At 40.4% G+C, this 19,796-nt stretch overlaps 1 protein-coding gene across 1 annotated transcript in view; it reads right to left on the bottom strand.

Annotated features, from left to right (window-relative positions):
* L3MBTL4 (L3MBTL histone methyl-lysine binding protein 4) overlaps positions 1–19,796 on the bottom strand; it is a gene marked incomplete at both ends in the record, with an annotated part of 378,564 nt that overhangs the window by 219,926 nt on the left and 138,842 nt on the right. The window contains 2 exon segments of the mRNA XM_080936343.1: positions 9,124–9,177; positions 9,179–9,317. Of these exon segments, the coding sequence (XP_080792469.1) occupies positions 9,124–9,177; positions 9,179–9,317 (193 nt within the window).

Genomic DNA, 19,796 nt, shown 5'->3' with positions numbered 1-19,796 from the left:
ATTGCAAAAATATCTTCGCCAGTTACATACCTGATAAAAGTTTTAACATCTAATGTATATAAAGAGCTAAAAATCTCTGAAGATTAAGAAAACAAATGAACCAATTACAAAGTGTGATACAATGCTAAGCAGAGAGTTCTGAAAAGATGATACACAGAAGAATGCTCAGCATCGTTTCCTTCCAATGAAATACAAGTCAAAACTGTGTTCAGATTCCATCTAACACAAGTCAGAAGTGCTAAGAACAATAAAAACAATGACAACACATTCTAGCAAGAATATGGGGAAAGGGGGAAACTTATTTGTTTTGAGAAGAGTTCATACTTGCACAGCCATTATGTAAATTACTTTCATGATTCAGGAAGCTAGGACTAGATCTATCTGAAGATCCAGCTATGCCGCTCTTAAGCAAACACAAAAAGTTGTCTACATTCTATTATAGAGATACTTACTGGCTCATCCATGTTTATGTGCTGCTCTTTTAAGAACAGCTAGAAATTGAAAATGTCCAAAATGTCCATCAGCTGATTAATGGATAATAAAAATTGGGCACATTTACACAATAGAATACTATTCAGCTTTTGTAAAAAATAGAATTATGAAATTTACAGGTAAATAAATGCAGCACAAAAAACTAAATCATCCTGAGTGAGATAATCCAACCCCATCCTCAAAATCTAATATTGTTTATTTTATCTTTTATGTGGATATTTTCATGCCTTGGATATGTATACTAAAATTTAGATACCCACAGAAGTTAGGTAGAGCAAGGTAGTGGGATAAAGGGTAACCTCCCAAGTTAAAAATGACAGAATATATTGTTATCAAGAGACAGGGAAGACCAGGATGAAAGAATTAAATAGAAAGTAGGATCAGCAATAAGGTAAGGGAGGGAATGTGGGGAGGGACAACTACCTTAAGGGCCATTTGACAGGCTATATGGGAACCTTCCTAAAAGTTATACATACTTGAAAGTAACATCAAACAGTGCGGGAGGCATGTCCCAACTAGAAATCTATTGCTACCAAATGAATATATTCTATTGCTAGGACTGGGTTATGACATGTTGAGTCATTGCCCAAAGAGACTCATAAGAACCCCCAAACATCACAGGGTATTGTGAAGGTTATTGTTTGCTCTCCACAAACTGATTGTGAGACCCTATTGTTTTTGGTGAGACAGTACAGCACATCTCATCTAGCTCAGAGGTGTAGAATCTGGTTAGAGGAGTCACCACTGCTGAGTACTGTCCGTGGTCCTGAAAGGTACTATGCATGCTATAGCAGAATAGTGGTCATTGACCTAGCTACAAGCACACCCACCCGTGGGATATATGGGTGCAAATGGTGAAATGAATGTTGTAGGAATAACCAACCACTCCTTGGTTAGACTGAAGGTTTGCTCCATGAGATGGAACCCATGGCTGACACAGCAAGGAGGCCTGAGATCGGCAAGGCCACGAACCTAGGGGGAAAACAAAATACGATTGTTGTGCTGAAGAAAAAGAGGGGGAGAAGAGGACCCCTAAGGACATTCTGCTTTACCCATAAATCAGTGCCTCCGTCAGCCCTCGTGAGAAGACTTTTGTTTGTAGTAGATGAGGACAAGCATGAAGACAGAACTGGAAAATGTGCATAAAATGAGAGACCCTCGAGCATTCAGCTCAGGATCTACAACGAAGAGGAGATGGACAGATTGTAAGGTGCAGCAGTGGTGGATAACTCCAATGAAACAGTGTCTTTCAGACACATGGGACTCATCTATATGTGAACACACAGAGACTGTGGCAGCAGGTACAGACTGCACAGATTCAAGCCAGGCAAGGTGCCAGCCCTGAGAAGGCGAAAGAGACAAAGGCTCCCTACCGCTATCAGTGATGGATACCTGCTGGCAAAGGGAACGTTCATTTCTCCAGTAGTCTCACTGGGTATGTTAACCACACCAATAGGTGGGCTTCATGCCCAGGAGTAGTTGGCCAACACAGAAAGAACTCAGAACTCTTTGGTTTTTTTGCTGGGGGGTAATGGGGCTGAGGAGACTGTCATTAATTAAGAAAACCTTGGTGAACTTCATGTTTGTGCAAGATTTTAGTATAGGAAATATATCCTTTAAATATGTAAGAGGTATTGAATAGTAGTAAACTGTAGGATTTTAGGTTTGGAAAGAGTCATGGCAGTAGATCCAAATGAGAAAGTGATGTACAACTGTTTTATTCTAATGCAGGACTTGCCTTTGTGGCTACCTGGTTCCTAAAAGCAATGGAGACCACAAGGTACTGGAGATGCTCAGACTATAGGACATCTACTGAAAGCATGGGGCTGTCCCAAGAGAGAATTTGTGTGTGTTGAGGGGGCCAGAGCTGGACTAGTGTGGATTCCTAAGTCCTTTGGGATTCAGCGACATTTGTTATAAGTTGGAAGTATATAGCTTGGTTTTGACATTATAGGAAATCATAGTTACACAGTTTATGTTTTCTTTTCAGATGAAGTCTCACTAGGCAGCCATGGCTAGCCTAAAATTTTCTATGTTGATCAGACCAGCCTAGAGCACACAGAAATCCTCATCTGCATCTGTTTACCAGGTGCTGGGATTAGAGTTATGTGCATTCAAACTTAGCCTAAGGTTCTGGACTTTTAAAGTGTTAGAAATATTACTGACCATAGGAATTGTGATGTTGGAACAAATAGATTTTATACTAGTGTAAGATGATCCTAAGCCTATGCTAACAAAGAGAAGGCAATAATGGCTTAAAAGTAAGATATTTGGGTGTGAGGCTGAGAAGGGTAGAGCTATGGTAGCTAAGAGTTGACTGTCAGCTTGATAGACTTTACAATCATACCCGAGGTGGGTCTTTGTGTGTGCCCTTTAGGGAGTACCTTGATTTCAGTCATTACATGAAATCAATATCCCACTATTGGTGGCACATTTTCTGCCTGGGATTCTGGATGTAGAGCATTAGAAGCAGCAGCAGCAGCAACAGCAGCCCGTGAGCCACTCCAGCAGGGCTCGTCCCGGCTGCTTCTCTGCCACACACTGTCCTCTTGTTGGGCTGTTTCCATGCCTGACACACACATCACCTTCCGTGGGTCATTCAAGCATGGCACCACACCACACTAGCCCCAGGCACTCTATAGCAGCCCTTTTCCAGGATGTCTCTCTGCCCAGTGGGAATTCTGCTCACCTCCCCTGTAGCCCAGTAAAATCCAAGCTCTAGAAACTTGTAATTTAACAATTAGATTTATATGTTAAATTCTCAGTCCAAAATATATCCATACAATAAGCTTATATTCAGTGGACAAAGATATAAACCACCCACCTAGATAAGACAAATTGACCTATAGAAACCCTTAAAAATATTCTTATCTACCTATCGCCAATTAAAACAACCTGGATCTAGAGTCTCCCTATCTGGCTCCATCTTGATTCTCCTCCTCCCTCCTCTTTCCCACCTTACAAAAAGTTTGTCCCACCCTATTTTCTACTGTCCAATCATATATCGCCTTGACATCAACCCTACACAAAAGTGGTGTTAATTTGTTACAGTAACAACAAAAACATAATATAACTACAACTTGGAAATAAATCATGTATCATCAATTAGCTTGTCAAAGAATAAACTCCATTTGTGCCTCTATCATTCTTTCTTTTAAGAAATGGCACCTGTTTTGGACTGGTCAGGGATGTTGGCAATTATGCCTATTCAGACAATATTGGCGTGGTTTTGTTTGGTTACTTGTTTTTGAGAGATGGTTCTCCAGTCTAAGGATAGTGTGCTGTAGAGCGGGATGTGTGAAGAAGAGTTCAGAATGGGTAAGTGTCAGTATTAGTAAGGGCATAGAAAATGCCAGATCTGCAGCTGCACAGAAATCACACATCCAGAAGCCCAGCAGAACAATGGAGAATGTCTAAGTCTCTTCTAACTTTAAGCCCAGAAAACCCTCTGTGTGCTCTGAAGGAGTACAGTCATCCTACACTGGGCCTTGTGGGTAAGGAAAGAAAAACTTTGCTGCCAACTGATCAAGCAAGAGTCTCATACTTTTTGGGTAAACATGCAGTTTTGAATGAATTGCCAATATGGAGTATAGACAGCCTGACTTACCAGCTTAAAAATGGTTAGAATAAAATGTGGTTCTATTCAAGCACCCATTTGTCTCCAATATAAACACCATCAAGCCTTTCTATGCAGAGACATGCCCACTTTGCAGATGTGCGGTCAGTCGCAGTCCTGAGAGGCTCCGAGAACCACATAAGCTTAGAAGAGCTGCAACACCACTGTTTTACCTAAGATGTTTCTACATAGACAGTGCTCTGCACAGAAAGCTGTGAACTGATCTATTTCTAGTCTAACTAGCCTTATGACTCAGATGAAGCCTCCAGCCAAATAGTCATGCCAGACACTTGCTTGGTCTCTCAGGATAGCTGGATGCATGAGGGAGCTCCTTGGGAGGCTTGACAGTTCCCCTCCCCTGCAGGCATGCATTTGGCTGTCTGACCTTTGTTTCTGTTCTAAACACAATAACTTTAATAAAAGTTAAAAGGTAACTCTCTCCCTACATTTGTGGGAAGAATACAGTTCTGGTTGATATGTGAGCCCACAGTGTGAATGATTGAGTCGGGCAGCATTTGCACTGAGAATCCAATTATGGATAAGCACTCTCTTGTATTGGAAAAATACATCTCTTTTTACAGCTGTGTAATTAATGACATAGCAGACATACCACTTAATAACCTTTTTACTGAAAAACATTTAAAACTTTATTGAATGCAAAAAAAGGTGTCATTTGGTTCAATAATCAAACAGAAGAGACAGTACAGGGATATAAAGCTACCTTTCCTGACAATGACAATCCCTTCATCTTCTCTTCCCATCAACACAATCTCTATTAAGACAGGAGCTGGTGGATTATGACCCACGGGTCAAGCAGGGCCTGCTGCCATCTGTTCCTGTTCGTGCTACAAGCTAAAAGTAGCTCTATCAAAAAGTATGAGAATATATGATTACATGGGAGTATTTTGTGGAACCCAGTTGGAGGATCATCCATCCCTTTGGATATTGTCTATGAGGACACTGAACACATGGTTTACCAGAAGATCACAAGTAAGAAAGGGCTGCTCTCTGGTGCTTCACAAGAAGGGCGCCGGTGCCCTGCACCAGATGCCATGGTTATTTAAACTCCCTACGTCTGCTCCCTCAGCCTCATGCACATTACAGGTGGCTGCAAGGAGCTGTACAGGATGTGACGGGCAGCCCTGGACTCCTGCAGAGGTTAGCATCATGAGCACCATAACAATGGCCGTTTATGATCATAGCAATTCCACTAATGTGCCTTCTCCAGGTGTGACACTCAACCTACTTCAACTTTTCTGGACATTACGGCTGACAGTAACTTATAGTTTCACCAGCTTTAAAAACCATCTTCTCATTAATTGGTAGAATACTTTTTAGAAGTGTCTTCTTCCCAAATGGAAACAGTCATCAGTTACTGTGACACAATAATGTCCATTTGTTATAAGTTTGCAACTCAAAGGACAGTCATTTTTAAAATCAATATCTTCTTTTATCCTCATGTCTCAAAACCATTTCCAAAATGTAACCCAGACAGAAATGTTGGCAAGTAGCGTTATCTGTTGTAGGTCTGGATCCCGCCTTGACAGTTAAACCAGGACTCCAGAGGCTACATCCAAGGCAACTGTCAATCAAGTGAACACTTGCTCACTCATATCTGAACCTCTTTATGTTAGTTCACCTAAAGATTCATGGAAGCAAAAGATTTTCAACTCATTAGTCTGATCTAAGTTCCAAAATAATTTCTAGTCATGAAAGTGGACAGCTTACCATAAGTTTCCTTGATCAGAGTGTCTTTATTTCACTTGGAAAGACTGCAAATATATCCAGTTAATGTATTAAATATGAAAAGGCTTGCTGAGGAGACTCAATTTATTAATGATTCAGGAGAACTTCCTAAAACGTCTATTTGGAATTCATTTATAATTTATTTCACAGCTTAGCTTCAGTTCCCACAGGGCAAATATTTATCAAATATTACTCTGTTTTAAATCCCTCCTTTGTATTTTCTCATAGACGAATAGTCTTTGCCCCAGAATATAGTCTAAACTTCCTTAAAGTACCCATCCGTCTACTGTAGTTTAATGTGCATTTCCTGATAAGATGACAGTAATGGGTTTTTGGATACAGCGGAGTGCAGTGTGCAGCCAAACAAAAGAGTAATTACTAAACATAATGGCTGGCTCCAAATTGAACAAGAAGCAGCGAGTCTATCATAAATATTTATTAGAGAGTAACCATGGTAATTAATAAGTCCAGACAACAACATAAGGGGAATAAAATGTCACCTTAATATCCAATCAGGGCAAGTAGAACCTCGCCACTGACCTCCTGGAGAGATACAGTTGGCCAGACAGAGAGTTTTGGAATAAAAACTAGCCAGCCAGCCTAAGAGTAGAGAGAACTGAAAGAAAGTGACCTCAAATCTGGTTGGAGACATCTCTGTAGAAGTGACAGGGTCCCACCAGCTTATCCCTTCTTCCAGCTAAAGTCAAAGTATAAAAAAATGTTAGCCCCGAGTTTAGCTCTCTGAAACTTTGTTGATGTTCTTTAAGCTCTCCTCATCAACCATAGGACAGAGACAAAATTTCTTTAAAGAGTTGTTGTGAAGATACAGCTGTGAAGTATACTGAGCCTAGAATCCAGAATGATGTGCTCACTCCCCAGGGAGTGCTCTGTCTGACACTGCAGTGTCTATGGCTCAGAACCTTTGCAGGAGCGGTCCACTGAGAAGGTTTATTACTGTATTAGCCACATCACCAAAGAACTGCAAAGCTAAGAGAGTCAGAACCAAAGATCCGACCTAGGTCAAGCTGTGCCACTTCTTGACACCTGCACAATCTGATTTCCAGCAGAGGATTAGTTAGAAAAGGACAGAGAATGAAGAAAGAGTTTACTCATACTCCACTGATAGAACCCCAAAGAACATTCAAGGCTCTCCCTCCTCCTCTCCTTCCTTCATATGACTAATGATTATTGTAGGCCAGTAATGAAAAAGTACTAGAAAGACAAGACTTTTCAGGAGAAACATCACAGAATGCAGAGATCAACACACCAATTGGGGAATGTAGGAATTGCTAAGAAAAGCAATCAGAAAGCTTCAAATAGCCTCTGTACACAAGAGGTATGCAAAACCCAGCCCTCGTTTTAATGCCTTTCCACTGAGGAATGAATTTTGAGCAAATACCTTTGCCTCCTATGTCTTCTTAGAAAATGGTCAGCTCACAGGTCTCCCTTGTACCTCATAAGGCAAGACAAGGATTTACCCTTCTGTGGGACTAGCTGAAGGAAGGCAGGGAATAGAGACAAGCTCTGCCAAAAATAGGCAGTAAGAAAATTGGCTGAGATTATGTGTGAGACCTCAAGACATTTAAATATATTCTAAAACTGGTACCTTTTTCTTGTTAGACTGCATGCTATATAAGGTAGCCACTTATACAAGCATAATTTATTTTAACTCTAAAATCCTAAAGGCCTGCTATTATTCTGAAGATCACAGAGATAACAATTGTGGGTGTAATACTTTTACAAGTATTTCATATTCTTTTTTCTCCAATAAAGAGAGTTTCTATAAATTACAAAGGATAACAAGAAAAATGAAATATTGCTCTGTAGTGATTAGCTAAATAATAAATGCAGAAAACTGAGACTTTAAAATCTCAATACTGAGATGGTAAATGAGAAATGTAATAAACTCACTCAAGGAGATAAAGTTTTTCAAATTATCTTTTAAGATAATAAATAGGTTAATTCAAGTTGTTCGTATAATAAGTGGGCAACAAATAAGTGGAAGGCAGAATATATTTCTTAGAAATATTAATAAAATATTCCTTTAATAAAAATCTAGATAATTTTCTATGTTATCAAAACCAAAATGCAATAAATTTAAAATGAAAGCTAGTACCTAAACACAACAGTAATGAATGTGAGTCTAGTGCAGAGTCAGAGTGAGAAGACACGTGTTAGAGCCCTGAGCACCAGGCAATAACAATGAGGAAAAATGAGACAGAGATACCACACTTAAAAGGGAATTTAAGATAAATGCTGATAGCAAGGTATTATGGGAGACAACAGCTACTTGGTCCCTGAACACACTGGTTATTTCATTTTTCAGATAAACAAAGAGCCCCACCATGTGTGGAGCTTTTTGGTACAGTCCTATACTTGCCTCTGAATTTCATCAAACCCATGTACCTGCAACTGTATCAAATGAATTATTCAAATTAAAGATAAAGCAAATAAAGAAAACTTTCCTTCTAACAGTATCAAACTGACATCAAACAAATACATTTTAATATAATGCCTATTTAAATTAGTTTACTTCATTGGTTTTATTACTATGAAAACAAACTGTGCTTGGATGGAAAAATGTTTTTAACAGTTATTCTTTACAAAATATAATGAAGCCAAGCTGACTAATGTTTTCTGTTCTCTGTATGAAAAAGACTGAATGATTTTATCTTAGAAAAATTTCATTTCAAAGATGTACCTCAACGAGGACAATACAGAAATCTGTTCATCAGCTCCCCAATTCAGCTCTAACTTTTGGCTACAGTGACCAAAATGAATTTTGTTTTTTATATCCAGAACAGAAAACAAAAACCCATAGATATTATGATGATGATAAAAATAAGAAAAAATGATAATGCCAACAAAAAGGAGACAGAATCCTTTTTTAGAGAAAGAACTTATAGAATGTCCAAGAAGAAATACCTTATGGACCTCTCTCAGTCATGGTTTAACCCAGAGATTGCCTGTTTCGTGTAGAAACCCCCTAAGACATGCAAGGAGGGAAGGATGTTGCTGTGGCTTTAAAGCAGCCCTCTGTAGCCTTTCTGGGAGCTACAGAGCCTCCTTCCTCGAGGAAACTATTTCTGTTCTCTACTCGCTAAAGGCAGTCATCCAGGCTGGATGGCTTCTCACCACAGAAACAAATTCTCTGGTGGAAAACTACTCTGCATTTTAATTAAAACCCGAGGAAGATAAAGGAATCGACAAGATGGGGGAGGAGCAAGAAATGTTGGAGAGCCCAGCGGATGTGATGAGAAAACATGCACCTTTACTCTGTACTCATCAACATCTGTAATGGTAGCAACACGAATTAACCGGGGGGTTTCGTTTGTCCACAGCTTCCAACTTCATGTTTGTGAAAGCCCATGTGGAGCCCTCTGCAACATCACAGAGCAACAGGTCAGTAAAGCCAGCAAGCCAGGTGCCCACTGCATCGTTGGTGTGGTGTGAACACACAGACCTTTAACAAAATAACAACTTAGTTTTAAGATCACATAGAACTCTATGAAAGTTCTCAAATCACTGCTATGGAAATATATTAGTATAAAGAAAAAAAATGGACATTTTAGAGATAACTATATGACCTAAAGATGGATTCAGTTATGAATTTATCAATGATTACATCAAGGTTTGAAAGGTTCTTAACTACAGTCTCTCTATTAGTTTAGATTTTTTTCTGAAATCAATATAAAATAAGATTGTTTACCGTTTTCGCTACCCATTTAAACTCTGTGTCTTACAAAGCAGTCCATTTATTTAGCAAATCACTCAAAAGAATAAACAAGGTGTTTTCTAAATTTAAACTTTAGTATACTCTTAGAGAAAAGTTGCTTAAAAGTTCAACTTAACTCTCTCAAAGTCTAACCATGATGTCATTGAAAACCATAAGTTCTTCTTTCATGAACTCTCCTATGACTTTAGGTCTGAGTTTTAAAATATTTGGGACCAAGAGCCATAAGGATAAGAATACAAGCAATAAAGAAAACAGGATGGGGAGGCAAATGTCCTAAGAAACATAGTGGTTGAAAGAGAGACTACTTCAATGGTTTTTACAGGTTTAGCCGAAGGCTTCCCATCAAAAGCCATTTCATGTGAAAAGTGTTCAGCTGACTTTATGGGGAAATGAAATCATACTGAATTCCTCAAGTCTAGCTGTAACCACAGGAAAATAAAACTCTATTAATGTGTGAGTTATAAATAGTTAAGCAATTCTCCAATATCTGGTAAGCTCTAGCACAGTTTTATGCAAGTTTATCTTCTTTTGAAAGCATTACTATGCCTACTAAATGGGCTGTGTCCATATAATTAGGTGTCTGAGAAGTTTTCTTTCCTCCCCAAGATGGAATTTTCCACAAGGAATGTAATTGTTCCACATCTTAGACTCTAACTGTACATATTTGAGCTGAATCCAAGATAACCAATGACAGAGCCTAGAAGGTTTTGCAGCTAAATATTTCTATCATCTTATTTATTCTCTAGGAAAATCAAATGAAGATTTTGAAAAAGGCAAGAGAGAAAGAGAAGCTACCCAGACATTTGGCACATTTGCTACCAAAGCTTTGACCCCTTGAAACTCCTGTAACTTAGGACTCCCCAGACTTCTGTGCATATATCCAGCCATTAAGCCCTTTCTTAAAAAAATAAAACAGTGTTTTGTTTCAAGTCTTGTCTGGTCACCAGAAAGATTAAGGGTAAGCTTTTGACCCCAGCACTTGTGGACAGAGACAGATGGATCTCTGTGAATATGAGGCCATTTTGGTAAAATACAGAGTTCCAGGACAGCCAGAGCTACATAAAAGAACCCTGTCTCAGGAGGAAAATGAGGTAAGTTAAGTCAGGCTGGGAGAAGAAAATCATAACTTGGAAGGAATTGTTAAAAAAAATACCAATTTAGAACACAAATATTTCTAAATTATTTGTAAAATGTTTTGTAAATCAATTTCTACCTAGTTAAATTCTGAATAAACATGTAAATCTATCGGTTTTCTCATAATGACTAGAATAAACATTGCCCTCATCTATATGAGATAAGTCTATGCTCACCAGACTCCATCCACTTTCTCATCTAAGGACACAGAAAGCCCAGAGTTCTCAAATTAGCTGGCCGAGAGACAAAGGGCTTTAAGTTCTCCACCTGCAATGGCTGATGGGACATTTCAGGTTGGCACCTCTATGTCCTTCTCTGTGATTCCCGATAAGGAATTGTCCTCTACATGCTAGAATATTGGAGCCACGGCCCATAAGTACAATGTTGCACCATTAAGCAAAAGCAAAGCAAGTGGGTTAGGAAATTAGAGACAGGTAGAGCAGCGGAGGCAGCAGACTCACCTGCCTTATGAAGGGCAGGGTGGGTACCACAGGAACTCAGTGTTAAAGGCCTTGGCAGGGACTACTTTTGCTTGAGAAGCTTGTAGGTAGTCTGTCCAGGAAAACTTATCTGGATCAGGAAAACCTGGGAAAACACACACACACACACACACACACACACACACACACACACACACACACACACACATCAGAGGATTCCTTACAAATCCCCATGTACTAAAAACAGCACTGTCTGGCTCACTTTGAATCATCAGATTTTCTTGCTCCAGTCTTAAGCTGACCCCTGAGAGGGCCAAAGCCAAGGTGTGCAAGCACTCACTGACCACTTCATGAGTTCACTCACCAAGGCCACGTGGTTTTGCCAGGACTTGGTAGACTGAAATGGCACCCAGGACTCTGACTCCCAAGAGTTATGGTCCTTAGCACTTGGACAAACGTTAAAATCAATTGTCTGACCTGAGCCATGAAACTGGAGAAAGGTTTTAAGAATGTTTCCGGGTTGTGATGTACTGTCCTTGGTAAGGCAGGGTAGCTCCGGTGTGGCACAGAGGCCATACTTTCCCTTGCATCTTATTCTCTCTGTTCTCAGAGACCAGGACTGACTCACACTCCATCCCCCTAGCGGCTGCCTCCTGATGGTGGATGCTACCAGAACAGGGCACATATGGGAAGCAGCCTACCACCCATTTTAGAAGATATATGTAGCAGATTAAATACATATTGCACATTTAAATGCACATGTTTGACACTTTGCCAAAAAACAACCTAATTTCTTTTGGCTGAGTATTTTGGTGCTTTTGATATAACTTGTTGATATGCACGTGAGGGCAGACCCAAGATGGGGGGCGTAATTATATAATAATATTTTAATCTTCAAAGATAAAAGAACTTTTAAAAAGCCCTATGATGATATACTAAACTCCCCATGAACGTTCCAATAATTCCCCAGTATTGCTGACCATTTCCTTCATTTTTTAAACATTTTAAAGTATATTATAAAAAAAAAACATTTAAAAGATACAAGTCAAGCAGGAACATGTTCACAGCCAGATCTAGATAGCGACAAGAGTGTCCTGGAACCTTTCTCCTCATATACAACCTCACCATCACTTCCTTCTGCTCAGCACTTCCCTTCAACCGAAGGCTGGCACTGTGTTACTACCCCTGTGTCCCCCGTACACAAGCATCATCCTGCAGCCAGCATAGCACTCTCTGGCACTCTGTGGCACTCTGATAGGTTGGACTTTAATATTTTGATGCTCAGGAGTGACAAATAGCTCAGAGGATGCTAGAGCATACATCCCAACAATTTTGTGGAGAACTCTGGGTTAAAGGTAAAAATCTGTTGTTGCTACTTATCTCAGAAGCATCATGGGAATGAGATTAGCATTACTTCATCACACTGGCTAGTGGTCCGAGTAGATTGAATCCTGGATAAAACTATCAATAGCCATCTGGTTGGGATTGGTAATGCCATTAAGGGGAATGTACCACTCGGATGGTTGCTCTCTCTAAGGAAGGCCAATACATGAAGAAGATCAGATTCAGACTCTTCATAAGACTCTTGACTACTTTTTCTCCAGAAACCTAAGCAGAAACAAATTTCAGCCCCTGTAATATTGATCTGAACACAATGGAATCTTACAGCTCTAACTTACTTCCTGGCCTAGGTGAGCTTTCCTATGGAAGTATATGATAACCATCAATATTTGCAAAGAAAGACTCACAAGCCATGGGGGTGCTAGTCAATGTAAACACGGTGGAAAACTATTTCATTTAAAAACCGGCAGTGAAAGGGATCTTCTGATACGGTATGGGTCCAATCAGGATAGAGGAAATACAGACCATAAATACTTATGTCGAATGAACTAGGTACCACGTTAACATGAACCAGTCATCCAAGCAGCATGAATTGGGGATAATGCCAAGGGGAAGCCGTCTACTAGATGACATTGTACAAGTAAACAAAGCACCCCATGCTCTGTTTCACACAAAAACGCCATGCTTTGTTGTTCTGAGGAGGAAAGAAATGTCTGACATTTTAAGTGACTCATCCAAAGAGAAACCAGTCAAAGCCAGACCAACGCTGGAGCACCTGTCTCCTGACCTGTTCTCAAGACTTACTCAGTGCTGCTGTACGCGGTAAGACGTCCCTCTTCGATCCTATTCAAGAGAAATTACTGAGAAAGCAAGGATGATGGGTCTAGTAGCAACTAAGCTCTGGATGGTTTGTCCCAGTAAGAGTGTGGATTACCCAGAATGCCCAGCAGACAACACGCGTTCATCACAGTGTTTTGGATTTTGAGGACTAAAAGCCTGCCACTCATATCAGGACTCTGACCGGAAAAGCTGTTCAAAGCCCAGGTCTCCTACAGGAAAGCCATTCCAAATAGAGAGCGGCACTCAGTCTCTGTGTGAGGCTAATGGGGAGATGGGGGAGGGGCACATTCATTGTCCACAGGTCACGTGATCATTAATGATCCATGCCAACCCTGTATGATTTCGAGCTAGCATGTGATTTCAGAAGACTTAATCCCTGTAAAGCCTCAGGTAATGGATCTGAGAAAGAATCAGATTTCAGATTTACTTTGTTCTTTAAAACAACAAACATTAGAACAGAGCTCCTGTTTTCAGAGTGCCAGCGATGCCTCCAATGCAGATTCAGCTCCACACAGTTGAAGAGGTGGGGGAACCTTCATGCATAGTAACTGAATGAGTCTAGTCACCGGCTGTCAGCTCTGTGATCACTCTTTCATCTATCTTTTGGAGAGCTGTGCCTCTGGCTTTTGTCAAAACAGATACTTTGTCATTTTTTCTGTTTTGTTGTTGTTTGTTTTCTTAAGATAGTGTTTCATTACATAGTTCAAGCTAGCCACAAATGTCCAGCTAGTCTTCTGTCCTCTGACTGCTGAGATTATAGGTATACCATATCCAGTTCAGAGAGCTTTTTGTAATTGTTTTGTTCAAAACAGAGCTGAGTTGAAATTGATCAAAAAAAAAAAAAAATTAAAAATGAACACAACTTAGCATCTAGTGAAATCACCAAGAACTAATGAGTCTTCTCCACTTTGTGAGCACTGAACCCGACCCTCCCTGCTGGCTGCTTTTTATGAATTATACCCATTCAGGGCAGGTAACCAGCATCCTTGCTCTCTCTCCTTAACTGTGAATAAAAATCTGTAGTTGTTCTGTCTTTGTTTCTCTTCTCATTAACTGCAGAATATTCCGTTCAGTTCTTTCATGGCTGACATGACTGTCCTCTTGGTCATGACTGCATTGTTCCTGGTTAAAGCCTCAGGCCCCAGCTGTCCTGCACACTAAGCTCTGCCCTGGTTGATAGCTTTTTAGTTAATTAATTTTCTGACTACCCATGAGACTGAACTACGCATTCAGGATCTAACTTATTACTACCAATGCAATAATTCTTTGAGTCATAAATAATCAGTACATTTTTTTGGAAACCCAATAAGACATTTCTTTTTAGCATGAATTTTCCTATTGCAGTTTAGCTCTACAGGGAAATCATGATGTGGTTACTGGTCCCCAACAATATTTCCCATGTTCTACAAATGCCTGAACTATTTTAGATCCAGCTGAGAGGTGATTTTGGAGATACAGAGAAAACGCTGGTGTTATTCTTGGAGAGTCGATGCTAGGCTCTCCCGTGGTCTCAAGGACTATAGTCATTGTCTCAAGAAATAGCCTCTGTTGAACATTCATTCAAGGTTAAATCTACAGTTTTTTAAATGAAGAAATAAACACCCACTCTTACTGTGTTTCCCCTCTAAATGCAGCTACATATTAATAAAGACATTTAAAATTTTTAGTACAAATTCATTTGTGTATGTGCATGAGTGTATGAGAGGGCGGGGCTGCTTAAGAGGTTGTGAGCAGAGGCTAAGGGACAGTGTGTGGCAATCAGTTCTCTTAGGTTAGAACTCAGGTCAGCAGGCTTGATGACAGGGTCCTTTCCCTGCTGAGCTAGCTAAATGGCCCAAATAAAGGTATTTTTAAAGAAATGCTTAACAACAAAGAAAGTCTCTAACTAATTACAAAGAATGTTCTACAAAAACCCCAATGATAGGAAAGGGGGTGTGGGTTTCCTGAGTGTGTGTATAGTGTAGGTGTTCCTGAATGTGTGTGTAGTGTGGGTGTTCCTGAGTGTGTGTACACAATCACTTTGGAAAAAGCCAAATATATATAGCATAGAATGCCAAGGATTTAGGATGTTTTCTTCTGGGAAGAAATAGCAATTTCTGGACTCCTCTGCAGGTAGCTACAGTCCTTTGGCTCTGTGGTAACCAACGAAGGTGAGGTTGAAGTGAAAGGATAAAAAATATAGCCTAACCCCTCCAAGGACCCCAAGCTGAAGGAGCCTTAACCCCCATGCCTAAGAACTCCTAAATAACTCAAATTTCAGACCCTGCTCTCTGCCAGTAAGCAGATATAAGGTCATACATTTTGCTGTTCCGGAGCCTGCTTTCTGTATGAAACTGGGTAAAAGGGTGTAGGACAGGCCCTTGGATACGAGAGCCAGGCCTAATAAGTTAACAGGAGATAAACTGATTTAACCACTTATCTGGCTTCTGCAAACTGCACCATAACCCCTGACCCCGCCTTAGTGACTTCTGACTGCGGTTGTCACCCCCACCCAGGAGGCCGCGCAAATACAGACCTATAGAGAGTATAGAGAACTGATTGGTCCACAGAGTGCGGGCTTAGATGGTTTACAATGATTGGCCTAGAAAGCGCGTGCTTAGATAATTTAAAATAATTGGTTTTTGATTCGCAGGCTTTGCCATGATTGGTTTAGAATTTGAGAGCCTTGTAAACCCTATAAAAGCTGTCGTCATCCTGCACTTGGGGTTCTGCAGTTCTTTACCCCTGCGTGGTGTATGACTGTGGGCGCCAGCATGCTTGGAATAAAAATCCTCTTGCAGTTTGCATCAAGACTGCTTCTCGTGAGTGATTTGGGGTGTCACCTTTCCTAGGACAGAGCATGGGGGTCCTCACTTTAAGGATCTAACAAAAGAACAGCTCTAGGTAAGAGAAAGAAGTCATTTTGGAGGTCAGCCACTAAATCCTCCCATTTGCAACCAACAGATTAGGCTATTTCCATAGCAACAGCAAAAACAAACTAAAACAAAAAACAACAATAAAACCTTACTACTACTCAGAATCAGCATGATTATGCTGTGGGAAGAGGTAAAGATGTATAATGTGTTAAAAATACCACTAGGATTTTGGTGTGGTTTATTGCTCTAAATTAGTTCACGGTAACTAACAAAAGAGGACTAACAAAAGTGCATTTATATGGAAGGAATGACTAGGAAGGATAAACAGAAGGCAACAAAAATATTGAGTTTTGCAGCTGGAGCACTATAAATCTAATGCTATTTAAGCAAAATAATAAATCAATTAAAACACAACTAATATAGTAATATAAAGTCCCAGTGAAAATAGATTAAAAGCCAATGGGTTATGTCAACAGATATTTCTGAAAGTGTGAAAAGCAAGCCAGTGAATGAAAACTGATTTAACAAAACTATGAAAGGCCCGACAGACTGGTTAAGGAGAATGCCAATAGGAATTAGGAACTTGTGAAAATCCAGGAAGTACTGCAGACACGTCTCCAGACAGCAGCATGAGGCCAAGCAGATGGCTGCTTCAAGTGCTGACATGCATTGTTAGAGCGATGTACACATTCATGTGGTCTGACTTTTTCCTCATCCTGATCAACAGTTTCTAATTTAGTTATGGTCCAGATGACAACCAAGATTGGCCATCACATATCTACCCTTTGTCAACAGGACATCTTCTCATGGCATGCTTAAACTCCAAATGAAAACAGTAAAACACCAAGTTATAGTCTTGCCTAACACGATATAACTTTCCCACCATGTTTCTCCATAATGGAATCCGACCTACTATTGCCAAATGAATTCTTCCACAGCATTCCTTGTAGACTCATTACTATCTCTAAAGATATTGCAAACAGCAGCTTCAATCTCCCTGCCCTCCTAACTTCTCATTAATATTCTTACACTATACTATATGCATCCTTTGTCAAACTCTGGTTTTCCAGAACTTAGAGATTACAAATATACTACAAAAATGATAATCTGTCACAAACCTCAAACCACCATGTAATCTCCCTACAAGGTGTCCTTACTCTTCCTAGATAGGCATTAGTCATTATTATTATTATTATTATTATTATTATTATTATTATTATTATTATTAATTCTATGTCATTATCATGGATTAATTTAACAAATGAGCCCCTAACTCTGTCTGCCACCAGCCTTTATGTCAAGGAAGGCAACCTGTTTACAGGAATAGTGTATATAGCAGATTACAGTGCCCTATACAAAGTATCATCCAGGACTTCTTGTTACAAATCAGAAAGTAAGAAAGCAAGCAGCGTGCAGGGCAGGAGAGAGCAGCTGTCACACACAGGAGGATGCGTGGCACGTGAACATCACTGCTCAGCCAGCATTATATGCATCAGGCTAATCAGCGTCAGCGGATGCTAGAAACTGTTGAGTACAGATTTGGTCAGAGATAGATTATTTGTATAATCTTAGAGTAATTCCCCAGCAGATATGGATTTGTTCTACCAGGAATAAAGTAACTGTACAGTGGAGAAACTCCTATTGTTCCCCTTTGGTCCTGTAACCAGGTTACCATAACAGGAAGAGACTGTCTGCCCTGCACACACCTGTCAGGAGACAGTGGGAACAAGCATGGCTATTGAGGTGCTTCTGGGATGTCTGATATTCTGTAGAAATGTCAAGGACTCACCTAATCTCGAGGAAGCATTGCCAGACCTGGGGTGAGGAACATGTTCCAACTAACTGAGGTCCTCAAACATGTGAAGTAACCCTGGGGTGAAGAACATTTGCATTCTTGAAGGATGCACAGCAAACAGGCATCTCATGTGTGCTCTTGGATCATCCGTATGTTTTCCCTCTCATTTGTTTTTCTATGGAAGATATTGTTTATGGCAAGAGGGAAAACTCTAATTTTGGCAGTTTAATATCACTTAGTTTGGCAGGGAGGTCTTTCTTTTCCTGGTCTCACACTACTCTGAATAATCACAATGTCTAAGATTTAAAGTAAAGCACCTTAAAAGGCCACCAGAGAGCTGTTTGAGGATGCTCAGTATCACTTCATGCCTAATCTCCTCCTCCCTACAACCAGACTCTGTACCCAACTGTGTTAGTCCTGTGTTAGTTGTCCACAGTGCACTGTGTGTGCAGGGGCTTTCAGTCATCTCGTTTACCTCTACTTCCTTCATACACCATCAGATTTTACACACCTGTCACTATGCCTATTGTGAAGCTCTTACTTCAGGTGCCTAGCACTGCCCTGGGAGTTGTCCTTCTGCCCCACTCAGATGTCTAAGACCTTGTGTAGTCTGTTGAGTGAATGGGGAAAAAATGTTCTTGAGGTCCCTGAAAAATCAGCTTGGAGATTCCTAGCACACAGAGGCAGGTTTCCCCATCTCTCTGGATAACATGCATCCACCAAAGAAGATAAAAATCAACCCAAATGTCACAAAGTTGCCTTGAAAACAGGCAAGTGTGGGGAAATCTCTGCCACGCTGGGCAACTGAGAAAAATGAGCCCAAAAATACCAGAATCTACTTCACACCAATTCTATCAGATGTCAAGACAAACTATTGTCAGTCACAATGTGGAGAAGTGCTCAGAACCTTGTGCTCAGAACAATGCAGATAATGTTCTGAGGAAGCAGCAGGGTAGGGCCTCAGAAATTTGGACACAGCGCTACAGAATCATTCAAACCTCCAACCCCAGCTACAGCACCACAAGAACTCAAGCACATGTTCAAAGAAAAGCAAATATTTACAGCAGTATTATTCAGGATACATGCTAAGTAGAAACAACCTGAATGCTTGCCAAGTGGATAAACAGGTCTGTAAACTGTGTTTTACCCATTCAATGATTCATGCTGGATGATGTACTGATACAAGTGCATTGTGGGTGAAACTCAGACACTGTGCTAAAGAAGGGCAGCTACACACAAGGGCAACGTTTTTTCTTACAGAGAAATATCGGGGATGGGTACGTTTGTAAAAACAGAGTAAATGAGTGGTTCTCAAGAATGTAGAAAGATGGTGGATGGGTGACCACTGGAAATTCCTTTCTGGGTTAGCGAAAGCCTCATCTGAAGGTGGTAATGGTTACACAACTTTGTAAATATGGTAAAATATTGACTAGGTACACTTTAAATGGATGACTTATACAGATGGTGCTTTTCACTTCAATGAAGCTGTTAGAGAAATAATGGACTGGTAATAATAGAAATACTAGAGATCCCCAACTCAATTCTGTCACTGAAAAGACTCTGAGAGTATGTGTACTGAGCCCAGCTCAAGGGGACATGTAGTGGGTACTCCAAAGTGAGCAGCCATGTTTGCAGAGGCCCCCCAGTCTCTGCTAGCACTCCAGGGACCAGCCATACTGCCAGGCTCTGGAACTTTGACAGTCTCCACGGTTGGGAGGTTATCCTGCCAACATGCCATTCGTGAGGGAGAACTAGAGAGCAGGCTCTTCTCATAAACTTCCGAACAGCCTGTCACAGCCTG

Source organism: Micromys minutus (genome assembly GCF_963924665.1).
Source record: "Micromys minutus genome assembly, chromosome: 23".
Lineage (NCBI taxonomy): Eukaryota > Metazoa > Chordata > Mammalia > Rodentia > Muridae > Micromys > Micromys minutus.
Note: the sequence above shows the minus strand (reverse complement) of the source record. Positions and strands in the feature narration are given on the sequence as shown.